This window comes from Melospiza melodia, chromosome 26 (genome assembly GCF_035770615.1).
Source record: "Melospiza melodia melodia isolate bMelMel2 chromosome 26, bMelMel2.pri, whole genome shotgun sequence".
NCBI classification, from domain to species: domain Eukaryota; kingdom Metazoa; phylum Chordata; class Aves; order Passeriformes; family Passerellidae; genus Melospiza; species Melospiza melodia.
In genome coordinates, this window is record NC_086219.1 from 4,008,196 (window position 1) to 4,029,985 (window position 21,790).

General features: G+C 45.4%; 3 protein-coding genes across 4 annotated transcripts in view; 2 read left to right on the forward strand and 1 right to left on the reverse strand.

Moving 5' to 3' along the window:
* Window positions 1-82: 82 nt before the first annotated feature.
* Window positions 83-3,871, reverse strand: TNFRSF9 (TNF receptor superfamily member 9). The gene is made up of 7 exons (XM_063176704.1): window positions 3,781-3,871; window positions 3,491-3,730; window positions 3,179-3,316; window positions 2,661-2,727; window positions 2,419-2,555; window positions 2,060-2,194; window positions 83-387 (listed from the first exon to the last, which is right to left on the reverse strand). Exons 1-7 carry the CDS (start codon window positions 3,869-3,871, stop codon window positions 263-265), a joined length of 933 nt encoding a protein of 310 aa, XP_063032774.1. The 3' UTR covers window positions 83-262.
* Window positions 3,872-4,984: 1,113 nt separating this feature from the next.
* Window positions 4,985-12,470, forward strand: PARK7 (Parkinsonism associated deglycase). The gene is made up of 7 exons (XM_063177147.1): window positions 4,985-5,064; window positions 7,172-7,305; window positions 7,954-8,055; window positions 8,723-8,782; window positions 9,609-9,678; window positions 11,246-11,332; window positions 12,008-12,470. The coding sequence occupies exons 2-7, from the start codon at window positions 7,216-7,218 to the stop codon at window positions 12,166-12,168; spliced, it is 570 nt and encodes a 189-aa protein (XP_063033217.1). The 5' UTR covers window positions 4,985-5,064; window positions 7,172-7,215; the 3' UTR covers window positions 12,169-12,470.
* Window positions 12,471-12,618: 148 nt separating this feature from the next.
* SLC45A1 (solute carrier family 45 member 1) overlaps window positions 12,619-21,790 on the forward strand; it is an 85,198-nt gene continuing 76,026 nt past the window's right edge. For both annotated transcript variants that reach the window (XM_063177133.1, XM_063177134.1), the window contains exon 1: window positions 12,619-14,220. The gene's annotated coding sequence lies outside the window, so the exon portion shown is untranslated. The remainder of the gene's footprint in view (window positions 14,221-21,790) is intronic.

Consider the following 21,790-nt stretch of genomic DNA (forward strand, 5'->3'; position numbering starts at 1 on the left):
AATGCAGTATTTCTTTCTACATGTAAATCAAGAACCACTTCTCAGAAATGTCCTTACTCATAGAGGAAGAAAATCAGCCAACTGTTTTGAGGGTTTTTTATTACTTTTTTAAAGAAATATAAAAAAATACCTTTTCCCCAGTGGCTAGGCTATTTACTACCCTAACACTCAGGTGCTGACACTTACTCTATTTACATAAACAGATTCTTGTTCTGTGCTCCAAAAGAAAATTCAAATGTGGCTGACTCGGACAATTCAATTTCTAGTTCACCAGGAGATCTCTCAATTCTGTGGCTTTGCCAGGATTCTGATATTCACCTTGTTCTTCCTCAGGGAAGTGGCAGCTGCAGGCATCATCTTCCTGAACTGACTGTTCAGGTGTGTGCACTGGAGAAAAAGAACAGATTCACACAATCAGTTGGGTTGGAAAAGACCTCTGAGACCATGTAGTGCAACCTTTGACCATCCATGCTGTAAACCAGACCATTTCTAGCTGTTTCTTGAACACCTCCAGGGACAGTGACTCCACCAGCTCCTGGGCAGCCCATTCCAATCTTTAACATTTTTTTGGGAAGAAATTCCCCCTCATCTCCAGCCTGAACCTTCCCTGGTGTAGCTTAAGGCTGTGTCCTCTTGTCCTGTCACTGGGAGTGAAGGCTGATCCCCACCTGGCTACAGCCACATTTCAGGGAGGTGGAGAGGGCAGGGTCTCCCCTGATCCTTCTTGTGACTAAACAACCCCAGTTCCCTCAGCCACTCCTCAAAGACCTTCTAGATTATTCCCCAGCTTTGTTACCCTTCTCTGGACTCACTCCAGCACCTCAATGTTTCTTGAAGTGAGGGGCCCAGAACTGGACAAATGTCCCCTTTCTGTTCATTTATTCAGCCATCTTATTTCACCATCCCCCAGTCACAAATGCAGGATGTCAGGAAGAAAAAAAATCTTCCAAATTATTCTATAATCTGAAATTATTCCTCTACAGCATATATATCTGATAAAACTAATTTATCACACTTTGTTTTCCCTAATTCAGCAGGTCTTGTTTGTCATGGCAATGAAAGGAAAAGCAGCATGAGGGAAATAGATTTTTGGACTGCTGTGGTCTAATGTATTTAGAGTTACACTAGAAGATTCAGACCTTATCCTTAGAACAGGGGAAAAGAAGAGAAAGAGAGAGAGAACCCTTCAAAAACCTGAACAAACCAACTATAAATGACATTGAATGGAATCAGCTTCATCTTTGTGCTGAACTCTTGTGCTTGCCTGTCACCCTGATTTTTTAAGATTTTCTAAGCCTTCTGATGTTTACATTCTTGTAACAAACTTTCTCACACACTTTCTATAAATAACTTATTGTTTTGCATTCTTTTGTGGAGGAGGAGAAATTTGATGGACTGTTGGTTTGTCCAGTGTCATTGGAGAGGTGGCACTGTCACCCTCCAATCCACTGACACTTTTGGAAAACTATAAATGTTGAAATCAGAAAATAAACTTCCCTTTTTTTCACCTTGAGAGCAGCAGTGTGAGCTTGTGTTGTTTCACATCCTATTGTGACACTTGCCCAGGAGTTATGAGCTCTCAGAGGGCAGTGCTGGATTCAGGCTGACCCTGCTCCTGTGTAGCAGCACACCCTGGCTGATGTCCCCTCTCCTTCTGCAGCCAGAGCTCCACTGCAGCCCCTGTGTCCTGTCTGGAGCAGAGAGAACTCCAAGGGGTTACAGCCACACAGGCCAGGAATGATGCTTGGAAGTCATGAACTGAACTGGCCTTTAACTGGAGCAGCTGAGATTTTTCATCTATCACAAATAGTCCACTTATAAGGATAAGCATGCACTTGACCTAACACCCACACCCACAGCAAATTTTCATTGCTTTCTGCAATAAAAATTCCAAAGCTGTTTCCCTTTCAGTTGCTTCTGGCTTACAAAGCACCAAAAAACCCAAAGCTGTTGCAACTACCTATGTAAGGCACTTAACCTGGATTCCTGACTTCTGTCTAGTTTCAAAAAGAAAAGCTGAAGAGCATATTTATCTTACTTTTCTTGATATTTATCTTACTTTTCTTGAAGACAGCGTGTAGTTTCTTTTTCTGCCAGACACTGAAGCAGATGCACAAAGGCAGCAGGAACATCAAGCACGACAGCCCAGCCACAGCGAGAGAAATCCTGATTGTGTCTGCCTGAACATCCTTCCCTAGGAAACAAATAACATTCTCTAAGAGTCTTAGCAGAACAAAATTCTACTGCCCTTCAATTAGCTGAAAACCGTGTCTCCCATTCTGCTTCTGGATCAGTCTGCAACACTGGAAATGCACAGAAGAAACGATTTTTGCTTCAAATGGAAGGTGAGTGTGCTACAGTATGTTTAAGTAGGTCATAATTCTTTACCTCCATAAGGAATATTACACAATGACTCACCTGGCACAGTGATATAAAATGGAATGTCAAGAGATGTTGTAGGTAGAGTAGTGACTAAAGTGGAATTAACTGAAGCATGTTTGCAAATGACATCTTTTGCTGGAGTTCCGGGCACCAGGATTTGGTTTCCAGCGCACCTGAAGGACATTTACAGCAAAATGGGGAAAAGAAAAAAAAATCTTAAATTCCAGTCAAGTGTACTAGCTGTAGCATTTTAACTTTTTTTTTTTTACTTTACTTACATTGTCCAGTTTTTACAGGAGCCATTGGGCTGATCATTAAAGGTTCCATAGCGGCAAGGCTGGCAACCTTCAACAGACAAGGACAGGTAAAACTGTACAAGATAACATTTAAAATGCAACATATGAAACATTATTTTTGCCTGCTTGTACAATGTCAGAATTACTACTTCATAAGGTGCTCTGAGTATGCAAGGCAAGTCTTTCCCTGTCAGCCACAGACCAGTACAGTATTTGGCTAAAACCCCAGCTGATTTGGCACAAGATGCCACAAAACAGAGTTCTGTTTCCGTCATGCTGGCAGCCAAAGAGCAGCCATGCAAAGGGAACCAGCTGGTGCAGGGTTTGAGCTGTGCTAGGGCTCAGTGTGGTGGCTTTGGCTGCTCTGAGCTCACACCACACACCATGCAGCGTGCTTAGCACTGGTGGCAGCTTTTATCTCTCGAGGTCCTTCCTCAATCTGCTTCTGCCTGGTGCAGGAAGTAGAGGGGCTTGCAGCTGCTGGGGAAAGGTGATCCTACCTTTGCTGGTGCTCTCCTGACCCACGCCACAGCTTCGGGTGCAGAAGGTGCAGCGATCATTGCCGCAGCGATAACCCTCCTTGCACGTGCATTCAGCGTCACTTGTTGAGGAGCAACTTTTCAAATACCGAAACGGTGCTGCAAGGGTAAAAACAGCGTTAGCTTACAGCATGGACCTTTGCTCTCACAAGAACCAGGCTAGCAGCTCCAGCGTTATTTGGCCAGAGGCGCATCCCCCGTCGGGCAGGTGCCACCCGGTCACGCCGTTGTCACGGGAGGTCACAGCAGGGCTGGTGGCATCGCCGCCGGTACCTTCGCACCGCCGACACATCCTGCAGCCGCCGCTTCCCGCCGCGCTGGAGAAGGTGCCGGCCGGGCAGGGCTGGCACGGCGCGCCCGCTCCCCGTGCGCAGTCGGCGCTCTTTACGAAGGTACCTGCGGGGCGAGACACGGCGGTCACACGGGCCGGGACGCGGCTGTCACCGCACCCCGGCACGGTCCTTACCCGCCGGGCAGTGAGCGCCGCACGGCAGCGCGGCCGCGGCTCCCGGGCTCAGCGCCAGCGCCAGCAGCGCCGCGGGCAGCAGCGCCCGGCCCGCAGCCATGGGTCGGAGCGGGTCGCAGCGGGGACTGCGCGCGGGACACCCGGCACCGGCCCTTAGCCACCGCCCCCGGGGGGCCTCGCTGCGTCATGCCGGGGGCGGCGGGGAATCCCCGGCCCGGCGGGACTTTCCGGACCCTCCCAGAGGCGCGACCCCTCAGTTCTGCCAGGCAGCGCCCGCAGAGCTCTCTCAGCGATGCCGGTCAGCGCTCGCCCTTTTCAGCACCGGGGCTTCCCGGTGAGTGCGGCGTGGAATCCCCGGGAGGTGAGAGGCGAGAGGCGGGGCCGGCAGGCCGCAGCCGTGCCGGGGATGCTGAGAGCGCACACGGGCACCGCGGGGACACGCGGGGAGCGCCGCGCCCCGGCCGGGAGCGTGCGGAGCTCCCGCCGGGCGGCACGGGAACGGCGCGGCCCCGCCCCCTGCGGCCGCTCACAGCCAATCCCCGGGTCTGGCCACGCCCCCTGCACCTCCCCGCAGCCAATCCCTGAGCGCGGTTCTGTCCCACAGCCGGGCCCGGAGCTCGAGCCGGAGCAGACATGGTGAACGCTGAGTGCTGAGTTATAACTGAGAAGCGAACGTATGGTCCGTGTGTGTGTGTGTGCCCGGCACACAGGCACAAAGAGCAAGGATCAGCCTGTCCAGGTTCTGAGCGGAGTCCGCTGTGGGCAGCGCACAAAGCGCCCCGTAGCGGGAGCTGAACCCCGCACCGATCCCGGCAGAGCCCTCAGCGGTCCTTCCCTATCACCGGCTCTCGTCCCCTGGACTTGAGTTGCTCTGCCGGAGCTCTCGTGAGCCCGGAGCCAGACCGGGCCTGCCAGCACCTGCGAGCAGGCTTTTACACAGCAGGGCTTTGCAGTCCTAAAGATGCTCGCTAACAGCTCTGTTTGTCCTTCAAAACACCGAAACTCCTTAAAACCAGGGGCAGCATCATCCCTGAGCCACAGGCATTCCCGGGGAAACAAGTGTCGGGCAGACGCTTCGGTCAGAGGGCGGAGAAGAGCAAGGCTCTTGGTGGAGCAAGGTCCGTGAGGGGCTGCCTGAGGGGCGGCAGCAGCGGCAGTAGCGGCAGCAGCGGCAGCAGCAGCTCGGTTTGCGGTCGCGCCGCCGTAGGAGGTGACCCTTGTCACAGTACAGGCACCAGAGCGCTCTCCGCCTTCCGAGAGCCCGTGAGAAAAGCAGAGCGGGCCGGCAGCGCGGGGGAGCGGCGGGGCGAGGCCGGGGCGGAGCGCGGGCGGTGCCGGGGCCGGGGCGGAGCGCCCCAGAGCCGCCCGCGGCCCCGCTGAGGTGAGTTGTGGCCGCCGCCGCTGCGGCTGCCGCGGGCCCGGCCCGGAGAGCCCTGCCGGGCGGGGGTGTCGGTGTGGGCGGTGTCGGTGTGGGTGGAGGGTTCGGTAGCCGGGCCGGGCGGGGTTGCGGTGCCCAGGCGGCCGCGTTGCAGGGCCCAAAGCCCGCCGTGCCCGTGAGGAGGCCTCGGTCCATGCCCGGGCCCGGCCCGTGCCGTCCCTGCCGCGGGGAATGGCGCCGTGTCCCTCACGAACTGAGGGGAACGCGCGGCCTTTCCACCCCGCTGCGCCTTCAGCCCTGCCCTGCCTGTGGATGGCGGGCTGTGCTCGGGCCACTGCAGGGTGTGATTGCTTTTAAAGCCACCCTGCTTGGAGTTTGTGATTCACCATCTCCAGAAGGGCTCGTGTACCCACACAGGGCTCTGCGTTTGGCTGCGGCCTCAGCTACACTGAGGAGCAAATGGGAGACATTTACTATGTGTAGGTAGATTGTTAAATGAAGTTGTTAGGTCTGTGTAACTTAGTCCTACCTTCTCAAAAACTGTCTTTCCGTAGTAGTGGGACAGCTATTTACATATGCACCCACGTGAAGAACAGTACTAATGCTCAGGAATTGTACAATAAATATCTAAAGGCACTATGGAGAAACTGCATTTTGCAAAACGAGGAGAAATAGCAAAGGTTGCTGGATCAGGTGCCTGTTTTTATCTAAAGAATTAATGAAAGACAAACGGTGTTTCATTAGAATTAATGAATGGACAAACGGGATGCAAACTGGGATCTAGACTATTTTTCTTCAATAAAAAGGAAGTGCAGCATTTCTGCATGGTGGCTATTCAGGTAGTTTTTTGCTAGTCTAATTCATATGAAAATTTTGCAGAATCAATGTGTTCCTTCAAGCAATTAAGAAGATTTAGGTTGTCCTGAAGTTATTGCTAATACCTCAGTTTTGGGTGTACTTGATCAGTGGGTTTTGCAGTGACAGTACATAAAGCTGCCCTAAAAGTAGGATATGACACAGTGAATTATTCTGTTTGGTCTGGTTCAGCATGCTGTGGGATGGTTTGCTGTATGTTACTGCATCCTAGAAATAACATTCTAAAGGAGGCTACCAGTAGGGAGAAAACATGAAAACAGATGAAGTTGAAGCAGGGTGAGGATGATTTTATGTAGGCACCTAAAAGTGCATCACATTTTATGAAGAGCTCCTAGGTACTATGTGCAGTTCTAGATGGAAGGTCCCTGCATAGGACAGAAATCTCTGTCTTACAGTGTAGTAACCCATGAAATGCCTCCTCACATCACAGAGGCTTTCACAGCCTTCTCTCAGACCTGTGTGAGTTAGTAGGTATTTTATATGATGCAAAGTTATTTTAGCTTAACCTTCAAATGGAAACTTGGCCATTCACCTCAACTTGAATTTAAAAGTAAAAAAAAAAAAAAGTCTTAAGCCTGGTTTGTTCCATTTGCTAGGTCCTGTGGTCTGCTCCCCCATCACACGTGTGCACATGTGTTTCATCCCCCACAAAGTTGCAAAATAACCCAGAAAATCTGTTGGTGAGATTTTGCAGGGGCACTGCTCGGCTCACTGTTAAGTCACAGGAAACTCCTCATGCAGCATGCTGGGTGGAAACTAAAAACCAGACATGAGGTCAAAGCCTGTGCAAGCCCTTTTTGTCAGGGCTGGCCTGGGTGGGAGTCAATAATCTCGGAAAGAGTGAGGGTGTGCAAATTGAAAACAGCTCTGCCACCCACTCTGAACCCCTCTCTGTTAGACACAGGTCATAATTAAGGTTTTGATTAGGCCAGGCTGCTTCCTCTCCTGGTGCTGATGTGCTGTGCCTCCCACTTACCCAAGTGCCTTAATATTTTAATATCATAATGCATTCTTTCTGAAAAACTCCTTAGTTAAACAGGGTCGTTATGAATATTGATTTAAATGAATATTATGAATATTGATTTAAGTGAATATTGATTTAAATGAATTTGATGAGTATTGATTGAATTTTGAGGTGGTTTAAATTAAAGAACATGCAAAAGTACAAATTACTGTTCAGTTTCAGCATGAGGGGATTTGCCTTCTAACCACATTATCTTTTTATCCCCCTCAGCCCCTTCCTTCACAACCACCTCCCTCATAGCAGCCCCTCAAGACATGGCCTCCAAGAGAGCATTGGTGATCCTGGCTAAGGGGGCAGAGGAGATGGAAACTGTAATCCCCACTGATGTTATGAGAAGGGCTGGGGTGAGTATGAGGCAGTGAATAATCTGGTCAAGGGGAAATCATTGCTTCAAGCTGAGGTTCATTTCCTGGAATTCAGTGTGTGGTCTGTGAAGTAAAAATTTACCCTCATCATCTTACTGCTCAGCAAATACTTGTGTCATGCTGACATTTGTTGGTAACCTTTAAAAATACCAAAATCTGATGTGAACTAGAGCAGGTATTTCAAGTAAATCCTACTCTGTCAGAAAACACAGCTACCTCCATGTGTAGTAACTGGAAGTGCCTCTTTTGTAGGGGTCTGAAAACCTCAGTGCATTACAGCTCATGACATTGCTTAATTTCAAAAGTAGCTCAAGAAAAGCTATTTACTACAGTTCTGGCTGTTGGGAGTCCTTAAGTTGTTTGTTACTCTTGTAGTAGCACACTGTTATCTCATTAGGAATGAAAATAATACTTTAAATAAACACACAACTTCACTTATATAGAAATGACTGAAATAAAAATTACCTTCTCCCACCACTTTGTCGTTCCATCACTGCACTCCCCATTTTGGCTGTCAGAAGAGGAACAAGCTCTCAGTACAGCTTTGCTTGCACTACTTAAGAACTAACATATAAGAAAAATGCCCTGAATTTTTGTTTTAAAATAATATATTTGTTCTCCTGTTAGATCAAGGTGACTATTGCAGGCCTGACAGGAAAAGAACCAGTGCAGTGCAGTCGAGATGTCTTCATTTGTCCTGATGCCAGTCTTGAAGATGCCAGAAAAGAGGTTGGTCAGCACCCTTCTCTGATCTAAATAATGGCCAGCATAGTCTCTCTCACAGTTTCTGAGGTAACTTCTGAGAAGTTCACCAAATTTCCCAAAATTCACCAAAAGTCTGAGGTGAATTTGGAAAGCTTATGCATTACCTTTGGGCATATGTTGCATGTTGTGTTAACTCTGTGTAGCAGTGAATTACAGAGCTGTACAATCAGACAGATTTCTTAATTCTGCCTAAGTATTTGATTTTGCAAAGACCAGTCACAGAGCTTCATTTTTCCTGTTAGTTGGCTCAACAAAATACTATGATTTGGGCCAACTCAAAAGTTCTGATGGGAAGCTAAATAATGTTATAGTTAGACCTGTACAGTAAGATTGGAGCAAAACCACTTTTCTTTACAACACAAGAGCTGTCACTTGCTGAAGCTTTTAAGTGCACTAGACTTAAAAGTCAGTTCTGTGAGAGACTTAATTGATAATAGGCTTTTCCTGGAACAAGAAATAGTATTTTTGTCATAATTGGAACTGGTTTTCTGATCATAAAGTGTTGTTCAGTGGAAGAAAAGATTGATTTCCACTTGAATCAGCTGCAGTGGTCTTCAAGCAGAGTAATGTATGTAAAGAGTGGAATGTGTGTGTCAGCCTCTATCAACAGAACAGTTTTATCTTTGTTTAGGGGCCTTATGATGTTGTGGTCCTGCCTGGAGGGAACCTTGGGGCTCAAAACTTGTCTGAGGTAAAGTTCTGGCATTTTATAAATTCATGGGCATTCTCACGAGTAGTGGGGTGGTCAGCATTGTTTGGTGATCCTGCATATTCAGTTCAGCATCTAGAAATCCTCTTCTGAATGAATCAGTAAACTAATTGTTAATGGTCTGAAGCCTTCTTGTGATTATTTAGGTGGGACAGCTGGGTAAATTCTTGGCCATGAGTACCTAGTGAAACAGAATAAAAATGGAGAGAATATATCAATAAAAATGTTGTGCTTTATGGGAAGATCTCTGTTCATATTCATGTGAAGATGAAACAGTTGCGAATGAAGATTTATTGCTGAGACACAGAACTGTCCAAACCCAAATTCTGCTCCCTTGCAGAATTCTGTCTCTGGGATAGTATGAATTCCTTGTGGAAGGCAGGCAGACAAATTGATCTATCAAATAGGGTTTAGGTGGTGTCACAGAGTTTGTAAGCCATGGAGTATGAGACAAATATCCCATATAAATCTTCTTAAGAATGATAGAGACTGTCTGGAGGTATCTTATAAATTCTATTTTCTGCTGGTCCTCTATTTTCAAAGAACTTTTTATGGTCAGGGGTTAACCAGCTTTCATGTGGGTCAAGTACTTCATTGCAGTTCCTTCTGATTTCCTTCCTCTTTAGTTCTGGGGCAAGCATGTTTTGGTTTCTGTTTTTCTCCTTTTTATGTTCTCATTGCCCTCTGTCCTGGGACAGGGATGAAAAATTCCAGTTGGTTTTCTGTATAAAACATGTTCATGAAATTTCAGTGAAAACTGTTTCAAATAACAACTCCAAACAATGACTTGTGATGTTTCTCCATACAGTCTGCTGCTGTGAAAGACATTTTGAAGGACCAGGAAAGCAGAAAAGCCCTGATTGCTGCAATATGTGCAGGTGGGTTAACAAAGTGTCTTGCTTTCTATAGCATCTGGATATTTTGAAGGAGCATGAAGAGTTTCCTGTCTTAGAAATCTGTGTTTCTGTAATTTAGTACCAGAAATTTGTGCCTGAATATATATATATATATATATATATATATATATATATATATATATATATATATATCTTTCAGCATCTGATTTTTTTTGTAAATTTAATACAGAGGGATCTCTAAAATAATTGTGAACATTTATCCTGCAAGTTCAGGTTGTTACCTAGTTCCTTACAATCAGCTGTGTTACTGTCTTTAAAATAAAAAGTGAAATGTAGTTTGCTAGGATTTTTTTTAAGTGTGTGTTTATTCTGGTGATCTTTCTGCAAGTGTACAGCACTGGCAGAATGTCATTGCTGTAAATTTATCTCACATAACCACTCCTGCCCTTTAGCTTCAGAAAGAAGGCCAGAAATATAGAATTACAGTCTCACCCTTCCTGAGCTGCAGCAAAAAATGGACTTGCTTTGAGGAGAGGGTTGTCTGCTTAGATGTTCTGCACAGATTGATATCCAGATCATGAACTTTTTAAGATTTGTGTTTTAAAGAGCAAGAAAAATAGCCAATACTGAAATTGCCACTACTGCAACTGAAGGCTGGTCTAGGGAGCTGAAGCTGAGAGTGAGGGGAGAGATGATGAATGCATGAAAGGCAGTCAGAATGTGTTCCAGGAGGGGATTTTTCACTTTTGTATTTAGGTACATTGCTGGAGGGGTTTTCTGCTTTTCTTCCTCATTTAGGTGCTGGGCACACAGGGCTGTGAACATTCCTCAGCTTGGCAGTGATGCTCTTGGGCTGCTTTATCTGTGTCTCTTGCAGAACAATCCAAATTCACATCTGCCCAGTAGAGGCCTTTGCTTGTAAGCAGGATGATTCTTAGAGCTCATTCCAGCTGAACACAAAAGAGGTTATTTCCTGTACTAAATCCAGAATTAAATTAACAGAAATGAAACTCATGTCATACAAATCCTGCCTTCAGTTTCTTTTGGAGTTCCCATAAGGATTTCCTGACTGATGACTTAGCACTTCTTGACACAAATTCTTCACTCAATTTAGGGTAAGGAGGAAGTATGAAAAGAAAAGAGAAACTCTTGGAACCAAAAATGGAATAGTTAGTCCATGATCTGTCCAAAATACTGCTTGGCACACAACTGCAGCATGTAGAGACTTGCTCAAATGAAATCCTATCTGTTAAGTCTTAATTCAAGGTTTAACAAGGTTGTAAAATAATTGTAGGTAATTAATGTTCAGATTGAAATGCACACCTTCTGTTTCTTAATATCAAGCAGTTTTAAATAAAATGTCTGGAAGTTCTTCACTCCTTCAAAGGCAGCACAGTCATGGGTGGGACATCAGTGTGAACTGTAATGTGAGAGCTTTTTGCTTCAGAGGTTGGGCTGGCATCAGGGTTTATAAAAAGTAGTCTGTGCCCAGTGAGCTTTGCCCCCTGGGGGTCCCAATGCCCAAATGTCTCTTCTGTCACTGCAGCAGAAGGCAATTCCTCACTGGTGCAACTCTGTGTTCTTACAGGTCCTACTGCCCTTCTGGCCCATGGCATTGGGTATGGAAGCAAAGTCACAACACATCCTCTGGCCAAAGACAAAATGATGAACGGGGGTATGTTTCTGTCCAAACACTTCTCAGATATTTTTTTCTTTACCTGAACCCATGATTTAACAAAAGGAGAAGAGCCCTTTTTTTCTTGCTTTTCTCTTTGAATTGAGTCTATACCACCAGAAAATAGAGGGCTGCATTAACACTCTGATCCTTGGGGGCATCCTGCTGCTGCTGTCATGTTAGGAGCATTTATTGCCTTGTCCTCTTGAGGCTGAGCTATCTCTTGCCCCTTTGGTTCTTTGCCTCAGTGGTCCCAGCAGCAAACTCTGGGAGTATTTTTCCTGCTCTCCTGTGAGTGATGCTTTGGTTCTGTGGCAGCTGATGGCTCCACACTTCTTTCTCCACCCTAAGAGAAGGGATGGTGAAACACTGAGGGTCATTCTGTGAGCATTAATGAGGCTGGAGGGGAGCAGATGGGTTCCCCCAATATCTTCTGCATGCACTTGGAATACAAGAAATTTGTGAACAGCTTCACAAAAGCAGACTTCCAGAAGTAACCTCATGACAGGCTCAGTGAGAGCTTTTTGAGGAGCTTGTAGAATCAGAGGGGCATTCCCACAACCTGGGGGCCCTGAGGACAGCAGGCAGGGATGAGGTGCTCAGAGGCAGTGCTGGGGTCCTTGTGGCACTGTGGGGGACACTGGAGCCTGACCCTGTTGCTGTTGTGTCCCCAAGCACACTACTCGTACTCGGAGAGCCGCGTGGAGAAGGACGGGAACATCCTCACCAGCCGTGGGCCTGGCACCAGCTTTGAGTTTGGCTTGGCCATCGTGGAAACTCTGCTGGGCAAGGAAGTGGCTGAACAGGTGAAGGCACCTCTAATACTGAAAGATTGAAATCCTGGTGTGGGAGAGGCACTAGGAGAAATTTAGATAGAGAGTTTTATCCTTTGTAGAATAACTGTAATGTGCACTGTTGTAAATACACTTTAATTGTGGGTGAAATTAGTAACTGTACTTACCTGAACTGGGTTACCTTAACAAACCAAAGGTCTTCATTTCTGGAAAAACATCCTGTTAGCAAAAAGCTCTATCACAAAAAAGCAGCCAGCATCTAATAATCCTAGTTAGTTCTTGGATGGCATTTAAAAATCACATGGAAAAATGTTTGCTGAGTAAATAAAAATAGAGCATCCCTACTGGTGTGTTGTTCCTTTCTGTGCTGTCTCCCAACCCAGACCCATGAAACCTTTTTACCACCATGTACTACTTAAAACAACATCTGTTTAGATTCTCACACAGTTCTTCTGAAGTCTGAGCAGGAATGAGAAGGTGGCCAAGCCCTGGAACAAGCTCCCTAGGGAGGTGTCATGATCCCAGTTCTTCTAGCATGCATGAAGTGTTTGGACAGCACTTCTCACAACACTTCTCTTGGCTCTGTGGTTTAACTTCTAGGCTGCCCTGTGTGGAGTCAGGAATTGGTTTTGATGACCTTCATGAGTCTCTTCCAACTCAGGATATTCTCTGATTTCATGACATAGATTATTAAGTTGCAACCTAGAATTAGTTAAAAAATGTTGAATTTCTTGTGTACAAATAAGGCAAATAATTAGTATTAATTTTCCAACAGTGTTGGAACTAAATTAAAAGTGTGAATTTACATACCTTGTCAAGCACCCCAGAGTTCCTGCAGGTTGAACATGATACCTTGAAATTTGTTTTCTGCATTAAATGATTGCAGATCCATTGAGCTATTTGGGCAGCTAATAATCAGTTTAAAGCGTGAAGTTTGGATTTGGTAGAATGCCACCAGTAGCAATGCTTGTTTCTGCTACAAGCCTGGCTTAAGAGAGCCTTTGTCAGTTTGAAGGAGTTGCAGGACAGGTCTCTGGAGGAAGTACTGGAGCTCTATTCCCATGAGAATTAAGAACTTGGCCTCAATTTCCATCTTTGCTACCTTCCATTCCCCAAATCATTCTGGTGTTACCTGGCTCTGTCAGCAGTCATGCCTAAGGATGGCACCTCACTGGACTCTGAAGTTACCTCAGCATCTGGAGATCTGGTTCTGCTTTCATCTGAAGTGCCTAGTCTGAACTTTAGAAAATTACTGCACAGGAGCCTCTCTGATTGCTTATTTTAATGGGAAACAAGTTCATTCTCAATTATTGCATTTTGGTAATGAAATACATGGATACTTTTGCAAATTTAGAATTAAGAAATGTCTGTGTTGTTAATAACTACTGGAAGAACTGCTTCAACTCTATGCTCTGTCTCTTAATTTGTTTAGGAAATATTTCATATGTTTCTCTAGCTTTGAAATATGCTCAAGATATGCAAAAGTTGTAATCTATGTAAGATTTTACAAGTTTGTGTGGTAAATCTGCACATCTAACTGGTATTGCCATGCAAATGTAAACCAAATGATGGAAAGAGTCTTTGTCCTAGAATCTGGAATAATTACTTGCCTTGTAAATGGGCATAATTCAGAATACAGGAAAAGCTCTGCATTCCTGGGTGGCAGCACTGCTTTGTAACATTAGAAGGAAAATATTTCCATGCTTGTATTGTTTTTAGGCTTGCAGAAATATTTGAATACAAAGCATTAGCAAAGTGGCCATAAATTTGATTATAATTTTTTTTCTCCAAGGCTGAGGGAGTTCAACTTAGAGAAATGAGGTTTTCAGTGTGTATATTTGGGCTTTCCCACTCCCATTAAAATGGTAATAGGAAAAACACTCAGAAAAATGGGCCTAGAGCCCATGGATGTATCTGCTTAACTTGCAGATTCTTCCACTGTGTTCAGCAAAAGACTTGGTAAATAAAATATTGTAGTGCTGCTTGCATCACAGTTACCTTCATACAGCTGACCCTGTTCTCAACCTTTTACATTGCAGATGTCCAGCAAACATGAATTACTTGGGTTCTCTTTCTGTGTCATTATCAGTTAGGGTAAGTAAGTGTATGAACTAAGATTAGGCTCATTTTCCTCTTAGGGTAAGTGTTACGAAGGGATTTGCTGATTCAAGGGAAAAAAGTTACTTCCAGTTAGCAAAATGCTTTTTTTCTGACATTTCAGTGTCTCTTTTCATAAAATTCTCTTTTACCTGCTGCTGAAAGATGAGCTGAGGTACTTTCCTGCTCATTGTTTTGTGTACACTTGAAACTTTTTGCCTTTTTATTATTGGCAAGCTTTGGTTTTAGAACCTGTGGTAATTTGGTATCTGCTGCCACTGAGCCCAGCTTAAATTGAAGGGAATGCATCCACTCTTCTCTAACATTCAGTATTTTGTTCCCTGGCAGCTGGAGGGTTTGGGGGTTGGTTTTCCTGATGAGCAAGCTGCCAGTTGGCATCTGCTCTATGCCTCAGATCATCTCTCAAGAATAATGTGGGGATTTTTTCTCCTGATTCTGCTTGTTCTGTGGGCTTGAATGCTTCATTGAGAATGAGTTCTCTTAGGGAATTGAGAAGTATTAAATGGCTTAGGAGCAAGAATGCACACAAGGGGGCATAGATGTTGGAGCCATCAGTGAATACTGGCAGTGATGGGAAATATTTTCATTCAGACTGACAAGCCTCTAACTGAAGAAGAGGCAGAAATGTGGAGAGTGAAGAGTCTGGTTTTGTTGCAGTTCTTAGCACGTTTATTTCCAAAAGGGGAAGGTGAGGTGCACAGCACTGAGCAAATCCTATCTCAGGAATGTGTCCCTCTCAGCAAGGAGGGATACTTTTCCAGAGAGACAAAGGTTTTACTTTTAGAATGGGTGGAGACAAGCAGAACCATAATGGATACAAACCAGCCTGCTCACTAGTACTTAAAGCTGTAAAAGCACACAAGGGAATAAGCTTCATCCAGTAATTACAAGCCTTGGGCAGCTTGCTAGCCATTTATGTGTATGCTTACCATTTGGTATGAAGCCCACAGTGACTGTCAGAGCAAAAAATGGTTACTTAATCTGATTTTTTGGGGTTTTTTCAACAAAAAGATGCATCATGATGCAAACATAAGCAGTGATCCCAAAATGATAAAAAGTACCTGTCTTCCAGCAGCCTGCATGACCCGTGACTTGGTTGGAAAGATAAATATGTGACAGAAAAGTAGGAAGATGTCAACTACAGAAATAATGCCTAGCACTGTATCCATGCTGTTGTTCATGTTTTCATGCTCTGCCTTCAGAAGAAAGGATGTGTTGCTGTTATGTGAAAACTGCATTTTAGTAGGGTATGGGGAGCAACATTTGAAGCTTGAAAAATAGGCAACAAAACACTGGGTGAATTAATTTGAATTAATTGTTGCCCAAAATTGTAGATAATCTTTCAGCATGTTTAGAATGTGGTCTTGCATGTGGTATGGAAAGAAAGGAAAATATGTTAAAGGAGAGCAGATGTGCCTCCCTGCTGCCCTGGCTTGTCAGCTGACAGCTCTGACAGCACTCCCAGCTCTGAGCTTCAATGGATGTTCTACAGTTCCTGCAGCATCATCCCTTGGCACAAAATCAAAAGCTTTCTGGGAAGAACAGCAGAAAGGCACAGGCTGTCCTTGCTGACACAATTTATCTTTTCCTGCCCCCTCTTGAGCAGCATCCAGGGAAGGGCAGGGGTGAGGAGCAGCTGTGGGAATCCCTGCACTGGCACTACCTCAGACCCAGCTCCTTCACTCAGCACGTGTCCTTGGGCAAGGCATCCCAGGGCACCTCACCCTTGTGTTCAGGAGCATCTGTGGGCACCTGGCAGAGCTCTGTGTGCACAGCAGGCCCAAGCACACAGCCCAGAGGGGAGGGAATGAGCCCAGGTCTCCTGAGGGCACCCACACTACATTATTAGTTAAGGGACTCTGAAGGGATAGAATGTAAGAAAATAAAGATAGTGCAGAAGGTCTCACACCTGAGGAGTTGCAGCTGCACTAATCACCAAAGATTAGGAACAGGCCTGCCCTTAATAGGCCACAGCTGTTTCCAATAAGAAGAGTGCTAAAAAACAGTGGTTGAGAAGAGAGTTGGAGTTTGCAGTTTGTTGGCTGTGCTGTGAAGAAGAATGAAGAAGGAGGAGTCAGTGCTGTGAGGAGCTGCCCATGGGAGATCACCCAGAAGGTATGGAACTTTTGCAATAAGATGGCAACAGGACTAGGCAGCATTTCTGGCTTGTATTTTTGTGGCCATGCTTTGGGGAGCAGTGCTGGCACACATGATAGGCTCCAAAACTGAGTCCAGACTTGGGAAAACCAGAATCCTGGTAGTGTTTTGGTAACACAACTCTGCCATGTTATTGAGGGGTACTGAGGCTGCTCTGGGTGGTGCAGCAGTCAGGGTTGCAGTGCTCTGTGTCACACTCAGTCTCTGGAGCAGCTCTAGGAGCCTTTCTGCTCTTTACAAGATTGTTCTGTGTGCTAGAAGGCATCACAGATTGAGAGGAAGCTTTTATACTTGGGCTTGTTCATTTGCTTTACTTCATTCAACAGCTTTTAATTATAGCCTTTGTACAACCTTGAATAATTCCTCCTTACACAGGGTTTATGGCCCTCCAAGTCATGTAGATACTTCTGTACCTTTACAATTTAATTCAAGGCCATTCCACTAATGGTAGAGAGAGGAAGAAGAAAAGTTTTGAGGATCTCATGCAAGCACTCATATTCTAAAGAGCAGAGTTGGGTCTAGTGAGACTTGTGTAACATTTATAACACCAAAGTCTTCCTTAGCTGATGGAAGTTTCCCAGCAGGACTGGGGACATTTCTGTGCAAATTCTTCTGATTTCTGGATATTGATGGTGTAATTATTTTACAGCACCTCTGAGCCACAGACAGAACTTGGCTGCAGTTCTGCTCTGTTGCTCCCTGACTGCCAGTCCCACTGTGTTTACTCTTGGAAAATATGGGGTTTGGTGCTGGGCAATCCAGTATCATCTGCTGGCTCTGAACCTGGCAACAAGGATCATTCCTGCACTGCAGTTTAGTTGGAATCACTTTGGTTCTTAAAGACTCTGTTCAGGGCTTTTGCTGCTGGAATTTAGGATTTTCAGAATTTCTGTACTACAAAGAGGCTTTTTCTATTTTATTGAGGTTCTTACAGTTACAGCTCTTCTCTAAGCTGGGTGTTTGGTTTCTCTGTGCTGTTCCAATGAATTATGCTGTCAGAATGGTCTCTGTGTAATTTCAGAACTGCTTTGTAAAGTTGCACACATTCTACTCTAAGGAGTAGAGTCAAGACTTTGGGACTCTACTGGGAGCAGCCTACTTCTGTGCATTGAAATATTTTCAGGTTTTAATGAGTTCTCCTAAGAAACACACTGCTACTCCCACATGCCTGCAGCTCTGCTCTCAGACCCAGACCTTCTCCTGTGTTATTTTGTATATGCCATGGAAAAAGCACTGTCACACTGAAGTCACCAGCCAGGCATGGCAGTGACTGGCACATGGGGAGGAAGTGAGGAGCTGCCTTGGGTGGTGATGAGTCTGATCACTCTCATTTGCATTTTTCACAAGAAATCTGCTCTTGGGTGGGAAATTGCAGTCTCAGAGTGAACTAGCAACAGATGATGCCTTTATTTATCTGTGCTGACTTTTCTCATGACTACATGTGATGCACTACTCAGTTGTTCTTCCATGGTGCTTTGCAAAGGAGTACTTTACCTTCCTTTCAATCATGTAGACAGTAAATGAATGCTTGTACTTGGAAATTAGAAATAATGAAGCTGTAAGCTCCTGGATGGGCTTACAGAGACACAGGCTTTGCTGGCAATTTTCAAATAAATCCCCTGCAGCAAATTTTTTTTCTTTCCTCCTCTTTGGAAAACTACAGAGCATGAACAGCTTTAATAATAATTTCAAAAATAAAGGAAGGGCACTTAGGGTGACATTCTCTGGCTGGTGCCCAGTGATGGTTCTGTCCAAATCACCCATAATGAGGAGAAAGATGAAGCCTCTCCTCCCCTGCCCTGCTCTTGCTGTCCACAGGCATTTCCATAGGTGATGAAGAGGAGTTGGAGCCTTTGGCCTCTCTAGCTTTGGGTTTTGGTCACTTTGCACAGAGCCTCTTGGGGAAATATTGCCTCATTAAATCCTCCAGGGCTGCAGCCAGCCTGCCTGCCTCCTGTTGTGCTGCTGGAGAAAATCAGAGTTCTGCAGCTCTGTTGCACTGGCTGCTCCCTGCAGGTGACTGACTGGCCCAACATAAAGCTCAGGTGTTAAATTGTGAACTGAACTGCTTGTAAAACAGCTGCCTTACTCACCCTGCTGCTCCAGGGCATGCAATAGCATCCTGCCTTATCGTGGAGACTGCTTTTGATCAGGCTGGTCCAATTAAGCTCAGATGACAGCAGAAGTGTGGCCTGCGAGAGGCAGCATGTCCAGAGCTCCCTGCAATGGCCTGGGAGGTGGCAGCAGCAGAGAGGCTGAGCAGTCTGGAGCTCTCTGTGCACTCTGCTGCTCTCTTGGAGCTCTCTGTGCTGCATCACCTCCAGCTCAGCTTGGGCTGCTGGCTGTGCCTGCTGTCTTAGTGGAGAGGCTGCTCCTCCCCTGAAAATATTCCCTGTGGAGTGATGGAGTCCTTGGCTTTTCCCAGCTGTGTACTGCATCCAGCACTGGCCATGCTATGATTGACTGTAGAAGAAAATGTCCTCACATGGTCACCTCACCCTTAACAGTATGTATGTTAGGCCTGTCAGCCTTTAACAAAATAGCACTAAACCAATTTAACTTGAATTCAGGAACTAAGCAGTTCATCCTTCCTTCAGGCAAGCCCTTCTTCATCAGAGCCTCATGAGCTCTCCCTCAGCCTCAGGCAGCAGCTTACTGACATTCACCTTGCTGGCATCCATTTTTAAGGTGTCTCAGCTGGGGCTGTCTGTCCTGGTGGCTTTTAATGAAGCAGTTACTTTCATTCATTGGGTTTTTTCACCATGATGAGAAGTTACTCTGAAAAGGCAGCCCTCCCTCCCACTGGCAGTTGAATCCCATGAGCAACAGAATGTGTCAGGGTGTGTGATCTCACCTCTGCCCTGTGTCATTGGAGACCTCTGCACTGCCACGTGCCTGGTGCTGTGCAGATTCTGCATCACAGCAACCCAGTCCCAATTCCAGCTGCTAAAGCTCTGAGTGCTGGGGTGTGCAACTGAGGTGCAGGAAAACTTTTCTTGAATAACTTATCAACATGGAATAATTTATCAACATGATGTGGGGCCAATGAAATCACCAAGTGCAGCCTAATATGATTCTTTCCCCTGGACTTTGCTTAACAAATGTAGGTGACAATGCAGGGATTGCAAGGTTATCCTGTCAGAATAACCTGAGTCCCACTTGCTGTTCTCTGCTGCCTCCCTTGCACCCTGCCATGGAGCAGCTCAGCTCAACATGGCAGGAGCTGCTGTGGTCCTTTGTGTGAACTTCTTGAAGCTGGTAAATTCCTGGAGAGCCTGGACACCCCACCACTGCAAAGTTTATAGGGTTGGTTGTGTGTTCCAGTTGCCTTCCATGGGGCACTCAGTAGTTCTGACCCTGTCCTTGAAGTGGCTGTGAAAAGAATAAACACATTAACAAGGTAAAATAAATATTATAGGTAACAGGATCATGTCTTTTGGTCGTCTGGAGAAGATATTCTGTGTCAGGCCTGATGACCCCATGCTTGATCCAGAGACCTGGTGCATGGAGGGGCCTCTTAGTATGTTATAACAGCTAAATATGATTAGTAATTAGCATCCTTAAGCAGATTCAGGGTGGGTATGGTGGGATGATCTGGCATGGTTTTCCTTCTGGTGTTTCATGGCAGTGTATTTGCACTTCTCTAACTTTGTGGCTTTCACATGTTAATAATGTGTGGATGACAGTTTTAATCTTCAGAAAGAAGCAGCTCTTCCTCTGAATCACTTTGTAAGGAAATGAATAGCACTCATGGTTCCCATGTTTCAATGGCATGCCACTTAAAATCTGGAATACCTAACACCTTTTCCAAAATTAACCACAACTGGGATCAAGGTGCACACCAATATATAAATAATATAGCAACAGTATATGAGCAATCATGGGTGTGGCTTCCATGTATGATTCAGACAAAATAATGAGCTCTGTGGATGAAAATAGGCATTTGGGTGGGGATTATGCAAGGCCTGAATTACGATGCAGGATGGGTGGGGGTAACACCTCTTTCAGTTTACAAATGCTAATCACAAGCTCAGCAGCCAGAAATTTCTGCAGTGCTATTTAACGAATATTAATAAGTATAATTAAACGTTGTGTGCTAGATTTTCAGTGCCAGGAAGCTGTGTGAAACAGAGCATTTGCTGTATGTTTTCAGTTTTAAATGAATACAAACTGTTCTGAAAGGCAAGCTGACAGGAAATGGAAAGATTAGCCTACTTTACAAACAAAAGTTTACCCTGGGAACATTGAGTACACCCAAAGAAAATCAATAGGTTACCTAACTGCAGAGTGCCTACAAGCAGATAAAATGAGGGTTTACCTTCATCCCCAATTTCCTTCTTGACATAATCCAGTGAGTATGTATTTAACATACAGCTTGTAATATTAAAAGTGTTTATAAGGGCCACAGTCTGTAATCATGAGTTTGAAGGCTGGGAATTCCACCATGACTGATCTGGCCATCATCTTAACCCTGAATTCTTGACAAGACTTGGTTTGAACACCATCAGTAACTACTCTGCTGTAGTAACTGCCCTTGCAAAATTGGTGTCTTTGCCCTGGACTGGAAGGATACTTTGTTTTTTCATGTCAAACTTAACAATTCACTCACACTGTTTAAAAACAAAACCAAGGCTGCAGCAGGAGCACATGTGATGTTGTTGGGTGCTCTTGTGCAGTTTCAGGATGGCAGTAATTGTGCCTGCTGCAGTCTGGGAGTGAATGGAAAACTCTTAATGACAGCAACAACAATCAGTCCATTTAAATGACTGCAGATTTTAATGATGTCGTCAATCAGCATACTTCCGAATCAGGTTTACTTTCTGGTTTATCTCTTGTGATGCAAAGGAAGCTGATGATCAGCTACAGCTCTGTGTTATTCACTGACTTTATCTGTTTAACAGCAAGTTAATGTGGTGAAGTTAAGCTAATGGGTTTTTCAAGTCACCTAGTACTACCATAGCCTCTTCTTTTCAGGAAAAAGTGAGGCAAACATCCTTTCCTTTAGTTACAGCCAGACTCCTCTGGGTTGATTTGCCAGTCAGACTCACCAAGTGAAGGGTGTTCTGCAAACAGGGTGAATATGACAGATGCCTTTTGCTGTCAGTTGTCACTCATTGTGCTTTTGCTTGGGCTATCAGTGGTTTTGAGCCTGGGCGAGAGGGCACCCAGCGCCCTCCTCCCATTCTCCCCAGCTTTGCTGTCAGACTCATCCCAATAATCCTGTGCTGGGCCCAGCCCTCTGGAGTTTATTACAACCCCTTTGCCCCAGCACAGCTGCTGCCCCCTGACACCAAGGAGTCCTCCCTGCCTGGCTGGGTGGTCCCAACAGGGCTCCTGAGGGGTGGAGGAGATGCTCAGGGCAGGGGAGCAATGTGGGCAACCTGCTCCT